The sequence below is a fragment of the Podarcis erhardii genome, assembly GCF_964252035.2.
Source record: "Podarcis erhardii genome assembly, chromosome: 6".
NCBI classification, from domain to species: Eukaryota; Metazoa; Chordata; class Lepidosauria; order Squamata; family Lacertidae; genus Podarcis; species Podarcis erhardii.
The window spans coordinates 96,247,921-96,263,156 of NC_138510.1; the positions used below are offsets into that span (position 1 = coordinate 96,247,921).

The window sequence follows — 15,236 nt, forward strand, 5'->3', positions numbered from 1 at the left end:
CTCACAGCCCTAAAATTAAGAGCTTCATGCTCTGCCCACTGAGCTATAGAGATGTGGTACCCAAACTTTCTACTCCTTCCCAGCCAGGGGTCTCTGACAATAAGAGGATGTCTGTGTTTCTGAGGACCCTTGTGGCTTTAGGCAGGATAACCTTGCCTGTGTACTTTGGTGCAGATTTTTATTACAAATAACTGATTAGTGTGGAGACAGGACAGAGTGGACTGTGCCATGGACTGGAAATATCTCCAGCAAGGTTGGAGGGATCAAATACGGTGTTATTTTCTTTCCCTGTTGAAAAAGCAACCAGATGTGTCTCATATGATTACTAAATGGTGAGGAAATGGCACCCAATACATGCTTAGTTGCAAAGAGTTTCCCAGTTACTGGTAGACCATCTTGGCTCTTCCCCAGCCCCTGTGACGGTTACGTGTTATCTTTTCTCCCTGCAGTCTTCCTCTCCACCAAGGCTAGCAAGTGGTTAATGGGGCATTTCTTCCACCCTTGTCATTCTGCTCCCCACCCAAACTCCATGGTACAGAAGCGAGTGCTTCTGGCCTTCCCCTTCCTCGGCGGATGAGCTGATGTGGAAAGAGTTTTCCCAACACAAAATTTTGGAAAGCATTGCCCCTGAAAAATGTAGTTGTGAAAATCAGAATGCAAAGCTTAAATCATCTGAAGCCTTCCCCACCCCCCACCCCTTTAAGAAGAGCTCCCAGCGGAGCCGACACAATCCATCATCTTTTCCAGACTGATAAACACATTTCTATGATAGATTTCTCTCTGCATGAGCTGTCTGGATGAGATCTCTGAAACCCAGGCTCTGTCTGTTCTGCTCGCATGTTGTGGATCCCTAAGGCAGCTAAGTCTGCAGTGTCAAGGAGCCAGTTGTTACGGAGAAACCAAACCATGGAAAGGACTGGGAAGGGGGGTTGTGCATTAAATATTTAGAGAGTGCTCATCTCTTCCTTTGGACTAACATATTTTAAGGCCAGGTACTCAGACCTGTTTCCCATGGTATTCCGCCATATTAAGGCCTCTTCAATCCAGTTTGTGGACTGCCCCCAAGAAATTTCAGTAATCAGATTATTCTTCTTTTGACTTCCCTCAGCATTGCTACAAATGCCTGACCTGAGCAGCACCCACCAAATTTACTTCGTGTTTCATTGTAGGCGAACTTCAGTGACAACTCAAAACTGATTCTCTGTGTGTTCCAGCTGTCTCAAACCTTGGATTCGGCAACCAGATCCTAGGATGATATCAAGGCCTGGGGGCTCCCACAGTATTTTTGCCCCGCCCTCCCAAATAGAGCTGGTGGTGCCTCTTTCTTTATTCTGTTTTGTGAAAAAGAAAGAAAAGTGAATCAGTTTGTTCTCTCTCTGCTGCCTGGTAAGGGCGAAAAGGAAAGGAGTAAATGAGTTTCCCCAAAGCAAAGAAAGGGGCACCCATTCCCTCCCCCTCTCTCCTCCTCTCCTCACCCCCCCCCCCCGCTTCTTACCAGACAGCAGCCAAGGGAACAAACAGATCCCTTTTTTCTGACCCCACCCCCCAACAATATTTCTATAGGTTGTCAAGCACATCCAACAATTTATAGAAAAAGCTTTTGGGAGGGATTAGAAAAAGGGAATCGATCCATCATTCTTTCTCTTTCTCAACATCTGCCTTGTCGATATCCCTCCCCCCACCCCAACCAGTTGACAATACAGTGACAAGAGTAGCAGTCTCAGTATCTTCTTTTTCTATCTCTTTATGGACCAGGTGTGCTGCTGTCGTTGGTGCGAAGCTCCAGACACTTGTGCCAGCCATCTTCATTGTGGAGGGTGGCTCTGGGCTTAAGTGAGGGTCCAGAGACCCTGGGCAGTTAAAGCTGGTGGGTGACCAGTTCGCTGGACCTTCACTCTGATTGCAGCAGTCCAGCCGCTCTGTGCGGCAGTTGCATTGCTGTCTGAGGGAGCCCAAGGATGGTGGGGCCTCTGGTCTTGCCCCCCAGGAACACCACTGACCAAACCCAAGTGCATTCCTCTCTGGGTAATGGTTGCCAGATATGGGTGCTGCTGCCCTGCCATCTGCTGCAGTGGGCCAGAAGATAGCATTGTCGCTTTCTGCTCATGACAGCAGACAGGTAACCAGACAGCAGGGTGACCAGTAGGCTCTCCTAGGAAACCCAAGTCTCTGGCCTGGCTCTGTAGTTAACTCTGCAGTCCCAAAGCAACCCTCTTTCCACTTGGGGCTGGTTTTTGCCTTTAGCTTTGTGGGCATAGGTTCAGTGCAGTGTAGCAGATGCCTGCATTAATGGCAAGCCTGAACAAATTATAACCCAGCAGCCATGTGTTGTGTGGCTTGTGCAGGGAGACTGCAAAAACTGGTTTGAAATAGGTTTGGCAAGCTCTTCTATTCTGGCAGGGTGACATTGCGACGTCCCCCTGGACACGCACCATGCACCCCTGCACGCGCCGGGCACCATGCCCCCACAGGCGGTGTATCACACCCCAGAACACGCGCTACGCCCTCAGGATGCACGTCACGCCCCCTGGGAGCGCTAGCCACACCTCCTCCTGCTCTCCGCCCCCAGTAGTGGAGCATGCAGCGTCGGAGCATGTCAGTGTATCTGAAGAAGTGTGCATGCACACGAAAGCTCATACCAAGAACTGACTTAGTTGGTCTTTAAGGTGCTACTGGAAGGAATTTGTTTTGTTTTGACTATGGCAGACCAACACGGCTACCTATCCATTAACTTAGTTTGCCAGTCTTCCTTGGTGGGGACGACTTCTTCTTTCCAGTGTTGGGCTAGGAATATCTGAGCGGCCGTTGTTGCATACACAAACCAATTATTGTATTCTTTAGGTAGATCCATTCCTGTAATACCTAATAAGAAAGCTTCTGGTTTTTTAACAAAGGTTATTTTCAACATTTTTTTCAATTCGTTATATATCATTTCCCTTTTTAAAAAAATAACCTTACATTGCCACCACATATGATAAAACATACCTTCTACTTTACATTTCCAACACTTATTTTCACTTGTTTTATACATTTTTGCCAGTTTAACTGGTGTTAAATACCATATAGTTCTCTTTAAGTAAGGTACAGGCCGCAATTTTTATATCATTCTTCCATAGTCTTTAAAAAACACTTGTAATGCGATAAACAATGTTTAAATTTGGAGGTAATTAGAGATATTGACATGCATGAATGTAGATAATACAAAAGAACCAAGGGAAGGAGTAGAGGGAAACTCCCATAATGTGGATTTAATATTGATTCTGTATGCAGCTGCTACAAATGTTTTATTTTATGGGTGTTTTTTTAATGCAATGATTTTGGGTTTTTTTGGTGGAAATTAATAAAAATATTTTACTCTCAAAAAATGTTAATGTACACTCCATGAAATAACAATAGACTGGGTGAATCTGACCAGAACTGTTGTTCTGAGCCACGAGTGATGGGAGCAGCTTACACTGCCTCTTCCTGGCCTTCCCCAGTATCCACCATCTTCCAAGCTTTAGGATCAGTTGGGGAGGCCATGTTGGTGGTTGTCCCAAATGGTGGTGACCTATGCCATTGGCTTCTCAGAAGCAGTCACTCATTTGTGGAGTGCCCTCCCTCGAGAGTGTGGTGCGTCAATCTCCCTCGCTATTAACATTTAGAAGAAATTCAAAGATGTTCCTGTTTACCCAGGCATTGGCTGGCTGAAAGTTGTGTCCCTGGCAACCCTGAAATTGTTGGTTTGAGAGCAAATAATTGCTTTTTAGAAAGTTGCTTTAAACTGTTTCTAGAAGTTTTAATTGCATAAGTATTGATGTGTTCGCCTCCCTGGGCTCCTTGGGAGAAGGTGTAGTGTGTATATCCAGTAAATAACAATAATACAAGTTTTCTACGTTTTGGTTAAGCAGAGAATTCACAGCAAGCTTCTTGTGAATCTATTCAAGATTGCTAGTACTTAGTTACTCTGCTGTAATCATCAATTCCAACCAGCATTTTATCATTCCTATAATTTGCTGATAAGGAGTTAAGCCTAAAGGAGTCTGGCTTGTCTAAGGCTACCCTGTATGCTCATGGCAGAAGAGATGCTCCAAAATGTGATTTTGAAATGCACATTCTCGTTATTTCTGTACCTCACAATTACCTATAGCAGCTTTAGCAAGTTAGACAGCTCATCCCCCAGCCCCCTTTTAAAGGAACAGGATTTGTGTATTTGGTACACATACCTTGTAGATATGCTCCTGTAATTGTTTATGCAAATGATCTCTAAATGTTTTGGCCAGAGGTATAAGTGCTTTTGAGGATTAAACCTGCCTTTGTCAAATGGGGTCCCTCCTGTTCTTTGCAGTGACCGGCTTCCTATAGACAAAGAAATATTAACATACATGTTATTAGGTGCCTTTAAGAAAGAAAACGAAGTAGCAAATCATAAACAATCACTTTTTGCTGTCAAAGTGGCTTCAAAGCTTCTTTTTCTTGCAATGGCTTCCCTGCTGATCTTCTACCGACATTGCTGAAAGCAGGAATATACAGTTTTGTGAGCAAGGCAACAGCTGATTGGGTTAATTTGGCCCAGAAGGTTCCCAGCCCTTGTTGGGTGGCAGTTAGCTGTTGTCCATCTGGATGCCAAGCTGCCCTTTCAGAACTGGACCCATTTTGGGGAAGAAGTGATGGCGCATGGCACAACATGCACAGCTTGTTGGGTTGGAAAGCCTTGCCTAGGCAGAAAGCCAACATCTGTGTTCTCAGTTCCCAACAAGTGGTTATCTTGAGAGCTGCAAAACCAGACCCTGGAAAATACCAGGGCAGTTTGAATCTATCTCTGAAACTGCTGCCAATTTGCCAGTAACATTGGCCCCCGGCTAATACTTCAGCTGTCCAGAAAACGTGGCATCATCATAAATGGCCCCAAAATCATATTATCGTATCTGCTGATGTAACCATTAGTGTGATACCTCAACCGGCCATGCACTAAATTTGATTGGCCTCATCTGAGTACTAATGACAGAGCCAATGAAGTATAGAGTCTAAGTTTTGAGTTTGTATGTGGAGGATTCCAGTTCAGGCATCCACTCGGCTATTAGGCTTGCTGTGGGAGTGGAAGTGGGGAGCAGGGCAGCCACTGTTGTTATAATCACTTTCAGTTGTTCTTTCTAGTGTTTGACATGTACTCAATGCATTAGAATAAACCCAAATTCAGAAAAGTTCTCCCGTGTGCTTATAATGCAGTGAGACACCAACAAAAAGGAGCAGGAGGGGGAAGGAAATGGGGGGGGGGATAGAAAGAGACAAAGCAAAGAGGAATATGAAAACGGAACAAAACCAGTACTAACCAAGTAAGATTATGATAACCAAGGAAAAGAGAAAGTTTAAAGAAGAAAGGTAGACGTTTAAACATTAGGGAAATAAGAGTATTTTCTTACAGCTCTGCTGCAGCTAAGAAGACAGTGAGAGCACAGCAAGCTAAAACTGGAAGAACAAAAGTTTTGTGAATACTGTGAAATCCAAGTACAGGTGGCACAAAATCCATGCAGACATTTATAAACTGTGCAAGCTTTTCTTTCATAATTGTATGATGTGATAACAGAAGACAGCGAGCAAATAATAAAGAGGAGCAACATGATTTTGAACAAGAATAAAGCCAGCCACCTAGAAAGAGCAATTAACCATTCACAAGCAGAACTGAGATGGGAGGTGCAAGAAGGCAGCCTGGGAGATTGTTCAGCAATGTTCCTTGAGCCAGTAGGAGATGTGAACCAGCAGAGCCAAAGGCACACAGAACTTGTGTCTCCAGGAGGGATATTCTACAGACCCCCATGGCATGATGGTGTGCTTGGCAGGCACTTGATACTTTAAACAGCATCACTGAAGTGCCGGTGTTTGCACTGAGGCATAGAGTCTCGGTGTTGGCAGTGGGAGAAACATCCGGGAGCGAGGCAAGGGTAGTGGTAAAGAGAGGAATGAGAGAAGCAAAAAGTGCAAGGTCTGCATGTGAGCTTTGCTTTGGCTGGGTGTGATGTCAGTTTCTAGGGAGAATCTAGCTCTCAGCTTAGCTTGCAGATAGAGCCAGAGTGGTAGAGGCAGTCAGCTAATTTAATTAATTTATTTCCATAGTTACCTTTTTACTCATTTGCTTGGAAACTAAACAATTCCAACTTTTAAAAAATATATATTTAAAACAGCTATTTTCAGTTTTTGCTAAGTCAAACAGGGACTAAAACTCACAGATAGTCTACACTGCTCATATCTCACAAGGCCTGGGGCAGGGCATCGAAAGCTGATAAACATGAGTGCTTGTCTGAAGCTTCAGGTTTTATTGTGCCAACCCTTCCCGCCTATCGAAATGTTTCCTCTGCCCTGCTGGGACATCATACTGGCTGTCAGAGATAGTGGATGGCAGGATGCCTTGATGCCCAGGGGAGTTGGAGAGAGGCTGCCACTCAAGAGTGTGTCTCTGAGACAGTGATAGATCCACTTTGCAGGGAGCACACAGGCTTGGTGGAGCACTCTGTGGCGTGCCATTAATTACCCCAGAGACCCTGACGTCTCCATCCCTGATGTTCATCAATACAGTTTAGGGTACTCTTAGCTGACACTACTTTTGGAAATTACCCATCTCCTTTCCTAGAGCATCACATATGAGGCAAATGGTGAGGCAAAGGTTGTGCATTAGATGCTGTTTTACCATCAAGATCCACAGGGCACACCCAAATCCTCATTGACCACATCCTTCTCCCTTCGCTCTGCATTTCATCTAAGGGTCTGTGCACCTCTCTCTCTCTCTCTCTCTCTCTCTCTCTCTCTCCGCAGTCCCTTGCCTTGCTAACTTTCCACCATCCACTGGTTATTTCACCACAGACAGTAGAAAACTGGGCTACTTGTGGTCCACAGGATGAATGGGTGGTTTTACCTGAAACCCAGGAGAGGGGCGAAAGGAGATCACTGCAATAACTTGACAACACAAGTCAGCTTGAGAATGACAGTCAGTGGTGTTCATTATCTGGACAGACACATATAATAGGCTCCACTCTATGATCACAGGCCTTTGAGTGTTATACCTGGGATGAACCTCAGGTACAACAGCTCACTTGGTTATGCTGTCACATTTAAAGAAGACCAAAGCTAGGTGGCATTTGGGGTTTGAGGAAACCATTAGTATTGCACTTCTGTTGCAAGCCAGCAGGTCCATGACCAAGGAGGAATCCTCAATAGCTCCCTATCTAACACATCCTAGGTGGGAAGAGGACAAGGAAGCAGGTGACCGACTCACCTCCCTGTCCTCTAGATTGAGGCAGACACAACTAGGTTGGCCATGCTGCTCTCTCAATCCAGACTCCGAAATAAGCCAGCCACAGAATGCAGTCAGCAGTCACCTCTCTGGGCTTTCCTGCTCAGCTACTCTGCTTAACGGATGCATATATATATATTATTCAGTAACAATTTCCACATCTCCTTTAAAGCCTAATGTGTAGTGGATTAGAGGCCCAGACTGATAAAGTGTCCTGTAAATTGAGAACAGCACCCTCAACTTGCCATGGGGTGATCGCTCAACCCCCCTGCTTCTTGTACCTGCCAGCTCATCCCTTTCCCAGACAGCTGCTCAGTGTCCCACCGCCATGATCCCGGGTCTAAGCCATCATGTTCTGTGTCCTCCTCGAGGGGCTCTTGGGTGGGTGGCTTCCACCACTCTTCCTCATCTGTCCCTGACATCCAGTTCAGATCAGAGGCTGTGTAAGTTCTCTCTCTAACCTTGTCGAGTTAAACAAACAAAGAAAGAAATGTTAATTACATGCAGCTGCATTTGCCATGATGGCCAGGCTCGTCTTCTGTTTTTAACTGATGTAGCTCTGAGTGTTGTGACCCATGCCTAAAGGTGGGTTTTCTCTGGGTCTATACTGTCACAATGACTTTATTTTCATCTCTCCTTTCCTTTGCCATTTTAGTAGGTTCACCAAGGAGTCCTGTTAGCAAGACTACCCTGACCCTCATCAGCATCACCAGCTGTGTCATTGGCCTGGTCTGTGCCTCCCACGTCAACTGCCCGCTTGTGGTCAAGATAACATTGCATGTTCCAGAGCACCTCATCGCTGATGGTGAGCAACACTCTGTTTCACTTCCTTCTGGATAAGTAAAAGGACCCCTGGATGGTTAAGTCCTGTCAAAGGCAACTATGGGATGTGCGCTCATCTCGCTTTCAGGCCGAGGGAACCCGCGTTTGTCCACAGTCATGACTAAACCGCATCTTGCGCAACGGAAACCATGACGGAAACCAGAGCGCACAGAAACGCCATTTACCTTCACGATGCAGCAAAACCTATTTATCTACTCATTCTGGTATGCTATTGAACTGCTAGGTTGGCAGGAGCTGCCTCAGAGCAACAGGCGCTCACCCCCTTGTGCACCACTCCAGCGGGTGCAGAATGCCGCAGTGAGACTCCTTACGGGGTCTTCACTGCGAGATCACATTCATCCAGTGCTATACCAGCTGCACTGGCTCCCGGTGGAGTACAGGATCAGGTTTAAGGTGCTGGTTTTAACCTTCAAAGCCCTATACGGCCTAGGGCCCTCGTACCTACGGGACCGCCTCTCCTGGTATGCCCCACAGAGGAACTTATGGTCTTCAAATAAAAACATCTTGAAGGTCCCAGGCCACAGAGAGGTTAGGCTGGCCTCAACTAGAGCCAGGGCTTTTTCGGCTGCGGCTCCAACCTGGTGGAATGCTCTGTCACAAGAGACAAGGGCCCTGCAGGACTTGACATCTTTCTGCAGGGCCTGCAAGACAGAGCTGTTCCGCCAGGCCTTTGGTCAGGGCACAGCCTGACTCCCTCCTTTGGCAATCTTTACAAAACTTTAGTTTATGGTTGCCATCAATTTTTATTTTAATTAATTTTTATAATGTTTTTATAATGTTGCACTACTTTAGTATTGTTAGCCACCCTGAGCCCGGCTTCGGCTGGGGAGGGCGGGATATAAATAAAATTATTTTTTATTATTATTATTATTATTATTATTATTATTATTATTATTGTGCTGTGATACTTACGATAAGTTTCATAAACTGTGTATGCATGCGCCTTGATGATATCCCATTGACTAAGTTGGCCTACTTGAAACCTGGTATTTCTGTGTCTGTCAGCTAGGGAAGGGAGGCAGCATGCAGAAACCATTGACACTCCACCCTGAGCATTGACTTACTGTGTGCACAAGCCCAATAATGCCCTCCCAACAGGGCCAGGTTAATCTTTACAGTGTACTAGTATACCACCATAGTGCCAGAGCCAGACTGGGATATTCCAGTGTGATAATTACAAATAATAAAGATTCAGACATGATGTTTGCACAGGAACATATATGGCCAAGGTCCTGTTGAGACTTTCAGGCTGTGAATGGAGACCACTAGTGGGCAGGAGGGACCAGGCTGACAGCCCCTGTTCTTAGATGATAAACTCTGCATCTCAGCACGACCAGCATCTGCAGCCTTATAGTGCTGACTTTACACATTGTTGTAAGGATTACAGGGTGATTTCAGAGTGAAACATAAGTGAAACTTTGAATGCTTCAAACAGCTGTATTAAATGCTGGATATTCTATAGTGGGAGCTGAGCACTGCGGAGAATTTGCCTCTGTTGCCCTCTGTGTTTAGCTCCTTTTATTTTCCCCACAGCCCTCGTTGTGAGCCAGGATTTGAAAAAAAAATAATATGATAGCTTATTCAGTATAAGCAGGAGGACAGGAACAGCAAATTGTAACACCCAGATTGCTTTTGTGCTGAGAAAATATGGCTTGTTGGTCATAGACCCCCATATTTTAAATGCTGGTTCCAACTTCCCAGCCTGTAGGAACAAATGTTCTCCCCTGAAAATACTGAACTGGGTGCTTGCACCTTTGCCAAGCCTAGGCCCCCTCACCTTCTGCTGACAGATGGCTAGAGTGAAAAAAAAGGCATGGCAACACATGCCACGCATAAGTAAGCTTATAAATGAACAGCCGAAAAGGGTTTTAGCTTAGGAACCCAGCACCTACGCAACAATAGTGGCTGATGGTCTCAGTAACAGTAACAGAGGTGTCAGAGGTGTGTGGGCCATACTGTGGTGGGTGTATCTCATGGGACTGAAGGTTCATCTGATGCAAAAGAAACCAGTCCCATCCCATATGATACTGGATTTTCGGTAGAATGTTAGGTTAGAACCCTTTCCCCAGGCTAGCTCCTTTTCAATGTGATGCTGGGAGTTCTTGCTGATGGAAACACCTCCAGTCATGTCAGCCCCACCTGCAGTCTGAAGTGGAATGGTCTGCAGACAAAAGGAGCAGGACCAATGTGGGAGAGGGCAGGTTTCAAAGAGCAGTGATCTGGCTGGCTGCCGGCTGCCCAGAGAAGCACAACAGGCAGGTGGCAACCGGTGGAGTGATTGGATTCATAGAAGCTGGCTTGTGAGAAGAAAATTGTCAGTGGGAGAGTTGGGATCTGAATGGGTTTTGACTTGAGGATCCCAGTTCGCTCCTGTGATTATTCCCATGGTAACTAACTTCCTTCTGTGCTTTCGTGTTTGACGGAGTTGCCTCCCCTTATTCTAGTTCCTCCAGGTCTTCTTTGCATTTATCTCAGTTGGCCAGGTGAAAAGCTACACCTGCTGAAATCCCCTGCCTTCTTTGTCTCTTGGCCACCCAAGGGTGTCCAAGAATCATTCTTGGGTTTGAACCCATGTTGCCTGGAACGTTCATTCATGCTATTAATCTCTTTTGCTTTCTCTTTGGCATTAATCCTCATCAGGGATTCACCTGGATTGCAAGAGAGGGAGAGACTCTCAGCAGATTTAAACCTCACATATGAAAACACCCCTCTCAAAATCATTTATTTATCTGTAGCATTCATTTATTTATTGCATTACTTGTTTAATGAGTCAACTTCTGCTTAATAATAATAATAATAATTACTCTTAATAATACCCATTTCCCCCCAATTCCTGTGCACTTTCTAGGAAGCCGTTTTATCTTGCTAGAAGGCAGCCAGTTGGATGCCAGTGACTGGCTAAATCCTGCCCAGGTGATTCTTTTCTCCCAGCAAAACTCCAGTGGGCCCTGGGCACTGGACCTCTGCGCTCGACGGCTTCTGGACCCCTGTGAACATGAGTGCGACCCTGAAACTGGTAGGTGGGTGCTGTGTGAAGATGGGCATGTGTCTGTATGCACGTGTATCTCTCTCCCTGTATTTGTATATCTGGAGGATTGAGGGAGCTTGTCTATAAGTACCAGAGAGAACTGGGAGAGCTTTGCCAAGTCCCACAGGCTGCCAAACAAACATTGGCTGTAAAGTCCTTTCAACAAGGCTGCTTCTCCCTCGATTCCGCCTACATAGTGACAACAAAACTCAAAGAGACATACAAAGCTGCCTTCTACTGAATCTGACCATTTGTCCATCCAGCCTAATACTGTTGGCTTTGCTTGGCAACAGCTCTTTAAAATCCTCAGGCCAAAGTCTTTGACAGCACCTTTTGCCAGAGACACTTTAACTGGAAATGCTGGAGATTGGGTCTCAAACTTTATTAATATATGCAAAATGTGCTAAATTAGGAGAGAGAGAAACTTGAGATCATTAAAACAACAACAAATCTTTTGAGTGTTCCAGGCTCCTCCTCGTAATTCCTTAGAGCTGAATCTGAGGCAAGGATTATTTTTCCAATATTTAGTTTAGTTTGCCCCATTTTTTTCTTAGATTTGCAATTTTTAAAAAGTCTGCATGAAAATTCATATGCATTTTATGTGCATTTTACGTGTGCAATTTTGTTTGTTTTTTTAATAATATTTATTAAGAATTTAAAGATTACAAAAAGAAAGAAGAAGAATTAAACATGACAATATAATAAAATACAAAAACAAAAGCAAAAACACTACATGAAACATTGAATTAACAAAACAAAACAAAAACAATTAAAAACACTTCCAATATTTTCAATCTTAACTTTCATTCACTTGTTTCATTGACTTCCTCATGCCTCCCTTTTTGTATTCCACTTCAATTAACCGTTTCAGCAATTCCTTTCCATCTTCATCTGTTTTCTGTCCTGTAATTAATCTTAACATATTATAACCTTATTTTTTCCCTTTAATACATTAACAATCTATCTATACCTAGTTCCTTATAACATTTCTGCCAAAGCCATATAACTTCATTCCACCATTTTTCTATAGCTCATTAATTTTACAATATTTCTGTAAATAATCTTTAAATTTTTTCCAATCTTCTTCCACCAACTCTTCTCCCTGGTCTCGGATTCTGCCAGTCATTTCCGCCAATTCCATATAGTCCATCAAATTTTGCTTAGTACAGTGGTACCTCAGGTTACATACGCTTCAGGTTACATATGCTTCAGGTTACAGACTCTGCTAACCCAGAAATATTACCTCGGGTTAAGAACTTTGCTTCAGGATGAGAACAGAAATCGTGCTCCGGCGGCACGGCAGCAGCAGGAGGCCCCATTAGCTAAAGTGGTGCTTCAGGTTAAGAACAGTTTCAGGTTAAGAACGGACCTCCGGAACGAATTAAGTACTTAACCTGAGGTACCACTGTATACATACTTTTATAAGCAAATTTTCCCTAAAGGACACATTTTTGTATATTTTCTTCACTAATATAGGCATTTTTGCATGTGCTTTTGCTAATACATGCATTTCTTAATATAAGCATAATTAAATTTTTTTATTGTATATGTGTTTGTTGTGAAAAGTTTTGATATCTTTCTTAATGAATAGCAGCATACAACTATGTTCATTCATAAATAAAATAAGCTGCCACCCTACATGGCTGGAGAGTTATATTGTTAAAGCCAGAGTAGTGTGCTTTTTGAAGGAGAGACGTGTTTTGCTTGGGGAAAGGTGAATTTGGTACCTAAATGCTAATGAGACAAATTTCCCCCTCAGGAGAAGGGGCAGGCAGCCCTCTTCTAATGAGACCAATTTCTGTCCTTCCCCCCTCAGGAGAGCAGGCAGCCCTCCTTGCTCTCAAGCATCTTTTGCACTCACTCCCCATTCCTCTTCCCTTTGCAACTGTGACTCACTTGCCGTCCCTGCATTTCACTACAGAGTTGGCGTCCATTTATTTACAGCCATCTGCCATGGCAGCTGCCAACCCTAGCAGGCCTCTGAGACAGAGAGCATCAAGAATCCTCCTAGGGGGGTCTTTTCCAAATTCACAGGTTTTTGTCACTGCTCTGAAAAGAAAAAGAAAAAACCCACAATGTTTTTCTTTAAACAAAAGAGAAGAGCTTCTGTTGAGGCTTTTGTTCATTTGGCCGTAACTGACTCGGGGGCTGTGAAGATCTTGGCGGGTTGCCAAGAGGTTAGCACTGGTTGCTTGAACCAGATCCAGGCTGAGCCACAAGACCTTCCACACACACAGGCCAGTGCCTGGTTCTTTGCTCTGTTAGCCACACGCCAGCTTCTCCTGCTTCGTTTGTTGCACCCCCAGGACAGAAGCTGTTGGGAATGACACCACAGACCCTTTACAGACTTACCCACACTTGCCTTTTCCACCACTCTTTCCAGGCACAGACTCACTCTTAAAAGCTCCGTGTCAGAGTTGTTGTTTTTTTGGCTCCAGAGTGTTTCCCCAAAAACCCCTCTCTAGTGCTCAATCGGAGCAAGCATCAATCGGTTTACTCCAATTGAGCTTTAAAGAACAAGTTTTCACAGGGAAAACTCCAAAGCAAAACAATTTTTGTGCTTGGACACGGAGCTTTAAGGCACAGACCATGCCTGCAAAAAGTGGAGTGAACTCCTTAAAAATGGGAAGAAAAGTACCTCTGAGGGTGTGCAGAATGCCTTTATCTCATCACTGTGAACAAGAGCAGTGTTCCAAACTGAGGGCATTTGGGAAAATGTTGCCTGCAAGCATGTCTTTAGGCAGAGGCTTCAGTATAAGAGCTGCACCTACAGTCCGCAGAAAAACTCACACCTGGTTTCTTCTACCTGTCTCTCTCTCTCCCTTGTTCCAGCAACCAGGGCTGGCCCAGGACATTTTGCCACTCCTGGGTGCAACCCAAGCCTTTCTTTCCTTTTGCTTGAAAAACTTACCAGCCCAGTGGAAGAAGACACTTTTTGCTTTTTTAATGCTCATCCTAGTAGATAGTTTATCAGTGAATTAACGGATTGAGTGGAGAGTTTGAACCTAGCACTGGCCTTGCCCTGAATATTCCTGCCCTCTTATCTCCCACCTCTGTAAACCTTTGTTGCAGCTTGTCTGGCTTTTCCTTGCTCATTGAGCTGGAAGAAGCAAAGAGAACAGGAAAAAAGGAGGACAGCAGCAATCTTTAAACCAAAGAAAGCAGGTGAGCATCGAAAGATGCTGTAGAAAATAGTTAATTTGTTTGCAGAAGCAGTTGAGAAAGTGCTCTGCCAAAAGATAAAGGAACTTATTATTCAAGGGACAAGAAGTGACAGCCACATCTCACAAAGGGTATGATATGCTCAAAACACGTTAGGCAAGAAATTGGTCTGCTTCTGTAAAGAAACCATTTTTCACAGGGCTCTTTGACATCCACCTCCTTTTAAGCATCTGATTTTGCATCGAACACTGAGGCTTTTGAAAAGAAAGGGGGAGTTTTGGTGAAGAGGTGTTTAGATGACCTGCCTGCTACTTTGCTTGTTTCAAATCACGCAACTTAAAGAATAACAGGATCAACAACTATCGTTTTTCTCATCTGCTTCATTGATGGGAATAAAAATTACGGAGGGTACCATATATTCAAGCTGGGATGATATTTCTCAGAAAAGAAACTCGCCTGGAGATGAAATGCTGGTTTCTGATATAGACCTACCTTAGAGCTAATCAGGAAAGAAGGTCCTACAATGCACCATTTAGAATCTGAGAGAGGTGTCTGAGTAAATATATTTGTTGATGTATTTTGGAAGCAGTTGTCAGCCCTGAGTAGCTTGGGGAACGAAGGGCTACGGTAAGCGAGAATGCTGGATCCCCATTTAGCAAGCTGTGCCACCCAGTTTAGGGTAGGGGTGAGGAGCATTTCCTCGTGGGCGTGTGCATGCTGCTGGGCGTGGACGGGCGGAGTCAGAGGCAAATGTGTGTGGAGCAACAAGTACAGAAGACAAAGAGCTTTCTGTACACACATCTCTCCACCTTCCAGGCAAGCATGAGACATTGCCACTGTTCAGGGACACATTTCACCCAGGCAAAAGAACTCCAGAAGGTCTAATAAGGGAGTGTGGCCTTAGGAGGGAGAGCAAGCCTGGAGGGCTGCATCCCC

At 44.6% G+C, this 15,236-nt stretch overlaps 1 protein-coding gene across 2 annotated transcripts in view; it reads left to right on the forward strand.

The window, feature by feature from the left end:
• Nucleotides 1-15,236, forward strand: part of ASTN1 (astrotactin 1) — a 246,493-nt gene that overhangs the window by 122,052 nt on the left and 109,205 nt on the right. For both annotated transcript variants that reach the window (XM_081865108.1, XM_081865109.1), the window contains exons 6-7: nt 7,923-8,072; nt 10,959-11,126. In XM_081865108.1, coding sequence (XP_081721234.1) covers nt 7,923-8,072; nt 10,959-11,126 — 318 coding nt within the window. The remainder of the gene's footprint in view (nt 1-7,922; nt 8,073-10,958; nt 11,127-15,236) is intronic.